The 9480-nt window shown below is 41.3% G+C and overlaps 1 protein-coding gene across 2 annotated transcripts in view; it reads left to right on the forward strand.

The window, feature by feature from the left end:
- Nucleotides 1-9480, forward strand: part of PHACTR3 (phosphatase and actin regulator 3) — a 100642-nt gene that overhangs the window by 89620 nt on the left and 1542 nt on the right. For both annotated transcript variants that reach the window (XM_017815308.1, XM_017815309.1), the window contains exons 9-12: nt 2145-2200; nt 6498-6559; nt 7389-7529; nt 8829-8905. In XM_017815308.1, the coding sequence (XP_017670797.1) occupies nt 2145-2200; nt 6498-6559; nt 7389-7529; nt 8829-8905 (336 nt within the window). The remainder of the gene's footprint in view (nt 1-2144; nt 2201-6497; nt 6560-7388; nt 7530-8828; nt 8906-9480) is intronic.

The raw sequence follows: 9480 nt of genomic DNA on the forward strand, positions 1-9480 counted from the left end.
TCCTGAAATCCTGTTAGAATTTTATTTTGAAGCAAAATCCACGTCTAGTTTTGTGGCTGTGACACAAAGTTTGGAAGTGTGGTCCATAGCTCTGAAAAACTCAGGAAAATACCTGTAATGCCCCCATGTACACACACCCCATGTACACATGTCTGCACCTTTTCCTTCTGCTGTGTGTAAAGCTGAGGGTATGCACAGAAATATGGGCACTTAGTTTGTATTTATCAAAGCCAAAAGGGGACACAGGGTTTTAAATAATCAACCACTGTACATATTATAAGTACATATATATATATAAATACAGAGCATTAGTATACATTTGCCTTCTCATACTGCTTTAATCACTTCTGTTAGGCTTTTAATCCCTCAGTGTACAAGAGGCTTCTGGAATCTAATGTACAGATTCAGGAGAATCTATCAATCTTGCATGGCAGGGCTGTAATTAAGAATGGTTAAGTGAGAGATGTGTGAGCAGCAGGTTGGGTAGACCTTTCATTTGCAGACAAGCTCTCAGAGTAAGTTATTCTTCCCTGATTTATATTATAAAATGCACTTTAATCTGTTTCAAACAAAACCTATTCAGAGTTGTGTCATTTCTGAGACATACAGGCAAATGAGTGAGGATGGAAAAGTCCAAGGGTAACAGGAACTAAAAATACATGTTTAATTCTTTACTAGGGCATTTCAGCGTAATTCCAGTTTGGATTATTGCAGCTTCTGCTGCTGGAATATCTGGCTTATTACTCAACAGAACCTGGAGGCTGGGAGAAGAAGTTTAGGGGATACAGAGTGTTACATAGAAAAAATGAGAGGCTGTAGGTGTTTCCTAAGCACAAGAGCTCATGTAATCTAAATTTTCTGTGGGAATCTGGTGTAGTAGTTGTGGTACCTTCCTGTTGCCAAAGATGAATTTTTCCAGTGATCTCAGGGAAATTAATTAAAAAAGGGTAAGGAGTTGTTGGTCTGATAACACAAGACTGCAGAGTTGGTTGTAAAGGTATATTGGATAAGGCTTACAAAACAAGGAGGAACTGCAATCAGTTACTCTTACCAGTTCTTTTATGGTCTATTAACAGTTACTTCATTTTTCCATCTCTTGTGTGTTTGATAAGATGTAGATCTTGTTACAGCATGACTTTATAATCATTCATTCATTTCCCATGCACAGTAGAGGAATAACTGCCGCAGCAGTTTGCAGTGTGGTCCCTGCTCTGAGTGTTTCTTTGTCTCTGTAACTTCATCTCTGGCTTGGCAACATCTGCTGAGAGCAGGCAGTGAGAATCCTTAACGCTGCCAGAACACAGCCCAGAGAGCATCCGAAACTCTTCCCTGTCTGCTGGCTGGATTATTCCATGAAACCAGCAGATGCAGCCTGTGTGTGTGCCTGCCTAGGGGAGGGTCCCTGTACCTGAGATCCTCTGCAGATATGAGCAGTGTCTCGTGGGGAACTCTCATTTAGTATGCGGAATAAAATCACTGTGGCACCGATCATATGATCTGAAGACTCAATCCTGAGGCAGCACTACTGAAAAGGGGAGGTGAAACCAAGACATTCTGTTCAGACAGCGTGAGGCTGCGAGCAGCACTCGAGCTGCATCCAGCAGGCAGAGCAGAGCAGAGCTGCTGGACTGGGCTGGGCGACGTGTGGTCAGGAAACCACAGGAAAGCTTCATTTCTGGCCAGTCTGCATTTTGTCAGGGTGCACCACTGGTGCTACTGGAGCAAAGGAAATCCGCTGCTCCGGTGATTAAAGGGAAAGGCAGTGAGAGCTACAGAAGATCACCGTGAAACTCCTTTGATAACCACCTTGAACACCCCCTCGGGAGTGAATTCTACCCTTGGAGAGAACTGGTTCCAACTGACTGTCTGGAAAGTGGGATGGAAAGGATGCATGTTATGAGGAAGCCTTTCACTGGCAGCAGAGCAAACTAGAGGAGAACTTTCACCTGCATTGCTGGCATTTGGGAAAAATAATACAAGAAAGAATTCTGCTGCCAGCATTCTTTTTTAGTTTCTTCCTCACTAGTCCTAGAGAGAGATTTTGTAGTTCCCTCCTGAGGAAAACACCAACCAGAACTCAGAATCCTGCAGACTTTCCAAAGAACAGGCATGGTACAAAATGTGATTTTGGTGTTTTTCCGCAGGCGACTCAGCCAAAGACCCGCTGTTGAGGAGCTGGAAAGAAGGAATATCCTTAAACGTGAGTATTTTTTTTTTCCTAAACTATTTTATATGCGTTTGTTGAAACCTGTGATTGCATTTCCAGAACCTATTATTTTTAAATAGACGAATTCATTCACTGGGATTATTTTCTGTACCTAAAAGTTTTAATTTTTCACAAAGACATGCAATTTAGGACAGAAAAGAACTGTTCAGATTCAGGCTTTCGAAAATAATTTTCATTCTGATTACACTGTTATGGCTGTCCAAGAGGGGAATACAATTCCCTCAGTGCCATGAGAATGGGAGTGACATTTCTCAAGACATGGATTGTCAAGGCAAACCACACATGGAGGCTGCAGTGGAAGGGGGAACATCCTTACAGAGGGGTGGTTCTCCTAAAATACATTTGTTATGCCACTGGAGATCTTCCCAAAGACAAGTCAAAGATCATTCTGAGATGTCAGAGTTATCAGAGGGACAGTCCCAGGACTGTTACAGATGCTGCCACAGGGGAATGTTCTCAGCATCTCTCAAATTCTCAAAGCAAAACTTGCAACTCTTTTCCTAAAGGTTGGTGTTCTGAGCAGGGGATCAAACAAGTGATGAACATAAACCCTTTCCTTACTGGGAACCCTCTAAGCTAGGGGAGGGTGAGAGGGAGATTTGAAATTGTCTCAGACATAAGAGAGGGGGAATCTATCTGCTTAAAGGAAAAGTTTATTGCTTCTTTTATTTTCATGGTCTAGTTAGTGTTGAAAGACAGAACCCAGAATGATGTGAACTATAATTTCTCACTAAACAAGCATAAATTTGTCATACAAGCAATGCTGCCTATGCAATTTAATTTATATTTAATCACAGGCTTGTAATTTGCTACTAAAAAAGTTACCTACATTGTGTTACCTAAAATTTAATGTCTCAGAACTTTCTTAGTGGTTTCTAAAAAAAACCCCTTGTGCTCTTGCCATGGAAGTTACCGGGATTTCATTTCAGTTTTGACACAAAGAAATTCCACAGTCAACATATATTTACCAGTATTTTCTGTACTGTTCCAATGCACAGATTACACCCAGAAAATTAACTGTATTTACCATTTGTATAGCTCCATGAGAAAAGAATATCCCCCTTGAAATGTGAGGGATGAACTTGGCCAAACTTCACCTGTCATCCACCACAAGAGGCAAGAAAAAGCAGTAACCCAAGATTCTGAAATAGGTTGGGCCAGATTTTCAAGAGTCAATAACCAAGATCTCTGAAAATCTGTTTCTTTGGGTTTTTTTTCCTGGCTAAGGAAGAGCTGATCTCTACTGAAAAATCTGTTCTTTTATGTTTACTTTTTGAAGCGTGCTGGTTACATCCTTAATCTGGGTTAAACTGACCAGCTTCAATAATAAAAAAGTTTGAATACATTCATATAATGAGCTTAGAGAGAGATAAAGCAGAAAGAAGATAAAGCAGAATTAAAGATAGTTCCTGAATTCCAGCTAAATATACTGGGCTGGATTTGTATCTCATTTAAAGAGCTTCCAGCATGGAGCAAATTTATTGACTTCTGTTGAGTTGCTCAGGCTTTACACAGGTTCAGAACCACTTCCATTTTATTTACCTCTGCCATTATATAAAAAGCTGAGTATCCTGTGAAGAGCTACAGTCACCACAGAGCTGTGCCAGGTATAAACTTCAACTGCTGGACAGGTGCAACAACTCTGCTCTCAGTTTTGAGTGAACTCAGAAATTAGTAAAGGCTCCTCTTATTAATAGAAATTTTTGTTATGGACTTTAAAATAGCTTTTAAAATAGGCTTCAGTAGCCTTCTTGTTATGGATTTTATAAAACCCCTCCATGGATTGGGTGTGACATGCAGAGCTGTAGAGTACAGATGCCCTTCAGTGAAATCACCACAACCTCCTCCAGGTACAAAGGGTTGCACACCTTTAAACTTTGAATTTCCCAGCCCCTTGGATGTTCATAGTTTATACTGCTGACAGAAGCAATGCTACCCCCAAAGCTCTCTTAAGGACCTACAAGTCACATTAGTACAACTCTGGCAAAAAGAGAAGCATATTGCACAAGCCTAAGTGCAACTCCTGTTATTTTAAAGTGAATCTCAGCAAGATTTCAAAAAGTGATTTCTTATCTCCCTTAGGGAGATGTTTCTGAGATTAACACATAAAAAGCAAACTGAAAGCCAACACTTTCTTATAATTTTGTTCATCTTCCAAGTCCTTTATCTATAGAAACACTGCTGGTTTCCCACCAAGCATGAAAAGCTTGAACTAAAATCACAACCCAGGTGTCAGATGTGTCCTCTGTCCTCCACAAAGAGCTGAATTTCACATTCAAGGAGGCATCTCTTGAACCACTGTGTACAATTCTTATTTCATTCTCAGCTCAAGCAATTGTTTTAGTGTCGTGCAGAGCTGAGGGTTCCCTGAAGAACTGCCAGAGCAGCAGAATGAATTATAGCACTGCCCAGGCCCCCTCAGGATTGGGAGCATCTCTGCTGAGACTTATAAACCCAGCCCTCAGTAATGAATGGATCTGTGTGGGCAGAGTGATGGGGGTGGGAAAAGCCTCTCTGGATTGTCTCAGTAATAATGCCTGAGTTCTAAAATGCCCTTGCCAGCATTTCCTATCAAATCTTCCTTTTTTTTTTTTTTTTTTTTTTTTTTTGTAAAAGGACTATTTCTTTTATTTCTCACAGCTGGGAATGAGCACTGAACCCGAGTGAATGTCAAATAGAAATGGGTCACTGCATGTTGAGCATACTTGGAAAAGCATTTTTTTAACAGAAATGTGTATTTTTGGCTTTCCTTTAGGAATTAGACTCATTGAATCATGGAATGAATTGGTTGGAAGGGACCTTAAAGTTCATCTTGTTCCATGCCCTGCCATGGGCAGGGACACCTTCCACTAGCCCAGGTTGCTCCAAGCCCTGTCCAACCTGGCCTGGAACACTTCCAGAGATCCAGGGGCAGCCACAGCTCCTCTGGGCAATTCTCTCACTGCATATCACACCATGTCTTAGAAAGGCACCATGCCATGGAAAATTCTCTTTTTTTAATAAGAAATACATATAGAAATATCTACTCTAAAAGGGGTGAATTAAAGCTGAATGAATAACCTCTTGCAGGTATCTCTACATCTAAGAATACCCTCTGCTTTTTAAAGCCTGTTCTCTTTTTAAACATTCCCCACTGAAATAGCTGCTCATCCCTGACACAGCACTAATTTTAGCTGACCTGTTCTCTTTACATTTCTTGCCTTGCCACTGAACTGTAATAAAGCACATTACAGCATTTTAAATTCTCTGATTTACACTTCTACTACAGCCAGTTGTAGCTCTGCACTACTACACTACTTTAAATAGACACTTATGATTGGATTTCAGCGTAGTCTAATGAGCATAAAAATCAGGGAGAACACTTCATTATTAAAAATAGCTTTTTGGAAACTCATTTGCACTGTTGGTGGTTTTTTGAGGCACGTTAGAAATCACATGTGTGTTTAACACTGGAAATATCTCATGCAAGTGGTGTAATAGGCTTCACAGGAGCATCCCGAGAATCCCACAATGGTTAAACCTTTCTCTGCAGCTTTGTTCAGGTCATGGGCTCACTCCTGATTTAGTAACAGATAGTACTGGAAATAGAAACGCCATTAACTTGTTTCCTAAGGCAGGGGATGGATTTCAGCAGCGTTACAGCACTCCAGGCTATTTTTAGAGCCAGTGTGGAGGAGTTCTCACGGCTTGAATGTTAATAGGCACAACACACAAAGCCAGGCTGGCTGGGGTAGGACAGAGCACTGCAAAGGAACCCCGGGAGGATAAAGAGCTTCTCATGGCAGGAGGAGCAGGGAAAGCAAAACGTGCAGGTCACAGCCCAGCACTGCAGCACTGCCACCATGTAGCCTGAGAAACCCAGGAGAGAGGACAGAACATACTTTCCCTGGAGCTGCTGCAATGAGGCTCCTCAGCATCCAAGAGCAGTGAATGGCTCCAGCAATATGGAGAGTAAAACATGATCATTAACCAGCTATGGGATATTTTGATTTTCCTTCTCAAGTTTCTACAAGTGGAGAGTTGGTGTGGCTGCTGTTTTATTAAATCTGCTTGGAGCTGGAGTTCAGAGCACAGGGAACCTGCCATTGGAAGCAATGCCTTGTCCTCCCACAGAGGTAGCTCCATGTTCTGATACATGACACAGAGATGAACTGACTTAACACAACCAAGAACCAGCTCCTCGTTTTTCTGTGCTCTTATTGCCTGGAACTTGGGAAAACCCCAAATTCCCTCATGAGGAAAGTCATCTTTTTTTTTATATTCTCTGCAGAACGAAATGATCAGACGGAGCAGGAAGAAAGAAGGGAAATCAAACAGAGACTGACAAGAAAGGTAAAAACTTGCAATACCTGCTATTAGCTTTTAGAAATTACCTAACAGAAATTCTAGAAATTAGCAAAGCTACTGTAACACCAACCAGTCATTATTACACAGAACCTCCCTTAACATACAACCTCCTCAGCAGTGTCTCATAGTGTTTAGTAACAGGGATTATAAAAATCCCTACCTTTTCTCAGCTCCATAAGACTTAGTAGAATACTTACATATAAACTGTAAGTCAGAGTATATTGGGTATATATTGCTAGAAAAGGACATTTTCATTCACTGGAGCAGTAGCTGGCAGAGCTGAGTCCCTGCTGAGCCCCAGGTGTGCTCCACTGGAACATTCCTCTTTGTGTTTGAAGTATTCCCAGAACTAGTTGTTGTTGTTCTGTTCCTGGGAATCCCTATGGGAATTGGAAACCAAACACGCCGATAACTCACTAAAGCCAAACTAAAATTCTTACAGTGGATCCAGCCATGAGAATCTCACCCAGACAATCTGCCTCTGCCTGCAGAACACCCCAACAGGATCCACTGTCATCCAGAGAACTTACCAAATCCACCAGGATTCCTTTACATTTTGCAAGTGTATTTGATTGGTAGCCAGGTTAAAATATTTTCTTTTGTCCATTCTAAAGGCATTGTGCTGCAGCCCATTTAGACCATTACTACTCTGCTAATGGTCCTCCAAATGATTAATATTCCCTGAAATTTCCAAGGATTGGGTGGTTTTCCCTCCACATAAATGCACACTAGGGTAAGAAGCAGAAAAATCGCATATTTTACTGATACCTTTGTTATTAACCCTGGTTTTATTTTTCAAAATGACTGAATACAGCTTAACCAGAGACCTACAGTCGATGAACTGAGAGACAGAAAAATCCTGATTCGATTCAGTGATTATGTGGAAGTGGCAAAGGCACAGGACTACGACAGGAGAGCAGACAAACCGTGGACACGACTCTCAGCAGCAGACAAGGTACTGCCAGAGCTAAAATCACACACAGCTGCTTTCTCCTTGCTTTGTCTGGAATGATACATCACATTCTGCAACGACATTTAACCACTGGGACATTTAATCTCTGTACAGTTCACCATTATTTTCTATGCTGAGATCACACTGACCAATGCAACCTGTCAGGAAAAATGCTATTTATAAAAATGCCTCTTTAGTGCTGGAAGGGCTTCTACCCAGCCCACCCAAAAAGGTGGATACAATCATTGGGCTCCAACTCAAAACCATTTCCAGCCAATATAACATTAATGTTTCTTCTCAGACTGGAAGTTTTGTCCCAGACACACAAATATTCTCTGCTATGTTTCTAAACATGCAAAGATTTCCTCTCCTCTTCCCTAGGAATGCTCAAGGAGTCACTTGACCCACATTCTCAGGAGCACAAACAAACACTCAGTTTGTGTCACATACCTGCCACTCACTGATTTCCATCCCAGTCGAACTGTCACACTGATGTCCTTGAGCAGTAAGAGCAGTTCAGCTCTAGATTCCAGCTGGGAGTGCTGCTGGATAAGTTGGGAGGTTTCAGGGCTGCAGGAAGCAGGAGGAGCAGGGACCTGAGATGTACTGGCAAAATGGCAAACACAGGACTGTTACTTGTGGTTTTGTTCTGAGATGTGGAGCTCAAACCCTTCAGTCTCCATCCTCAGTAAAAAAACCAAATGGGTTCAGAGGACTCATATGGAAAAGGAACAGAGCATTTCTCCTCCAGCAGCTCTTCTCCTGAGCAAAATGGTGAATATTCTACAGTAATCAATAAATAATGATTTTGTATTTTCCTTGTAGGTACTCAGCTTTTATTAAAATTAGGCTTTTCCTAGTTTCAATTATTGCTAACAAGGCAGGTTCACAAGCAAAACCAAAATGACAGTTCAACTGCATGTGCTGGTGGCTCCCATCGGGGAGTCAGGGTCAGGAGCTGGAAAAGGATCAATTGCTTGGCAGCTCCTGTTAGTCTTTAATAAATTTTAACTGGAATCTTATTAAATGTGAGACAATAAGCCCTGGGGTGTTATTCTGTCAGAAGTGCTTCTAGACAGCAGTGGCCCTGTCAGCAATCAATAATGAATGAGAAGGGTTGTGTCACCAATCCATAGAACCTAAATATTCTGTGTCTCTGCCAGCACAGTGGGCTCTGCTATACCCAATACCTGCAATTTCTACTGTAGAAAACTGTTCTGCAAGTCTGGCATTTTGCAATGCTCACAAATATAAAATTACTTTTAATATATAATTCTTTGTTTTTCTATTTTCAATCCCCAGGCAGCAATTCGGAAAGAGCTGAATGAGTACAAAAGCAATGAAATGGAGGTACATGCATCCAGCAAACATTTGACAAGGTCAGTTTTCCACCTCTTTACTTCCACTGCCTGCTAAAAACAGTCTCTTGAGTCTTGAATCTGTACATTTTATTCTTACACGATGTGGGAGAAGAATATGCAAAGGGAGCTTTGTTTTAAAAGAAAATGGAAGTATTTCTCTTCCTGTTCAGAATTTAGATTTTCTGATTTTGTTGGGGCTTTTAATAGCATGTACCCAGCAGACCTTCTCCAGAGCACCCCTCAGCCAGCATTCCTTGCACCAAAGATTCAAAAGATAGGACAAAAAATTAAATGTAGGGTAAAATGTACAAAGCAATATGAGTTTTTTGAAGCAGAAGAACAACTTAATACACTTTATAAAGGTCTCTGAATTAAATGTACTTTAGTCTGCAACATTATCACAAACACTGCAGCTTGCCTGCTAAGAAATATAAAACTACCTGCAGTAACAAACACACCTAATGCCCCTGGGTAATGCACTTGTTCTAATTGGATTTGTTCTAATGGATTCAGCCTGGGGATTTCAGGATCCCCTGTCAGGCCACTTGCTCTTGGAAGGAGTGCAACCCCCCAGGGAACTTCTTGGCAGTCAG

Source organism: Lepidothrix coronata, unplaced genomic scaffold (genome assembly GCF_001604755.1).
Source record: "Lepidothrix coronata isolate B3197 unplaced genomic scaffold, Lepidothrix_coronata-1.0 Scaffold49, whole genome shotgun sequence".
NCBI classification, from domain to species: Eukaryota; Metazoa; Chordata; class Aves; order Passeriformes; family Pipridae; genus Lepidothrix; species Lepidothrix coronata.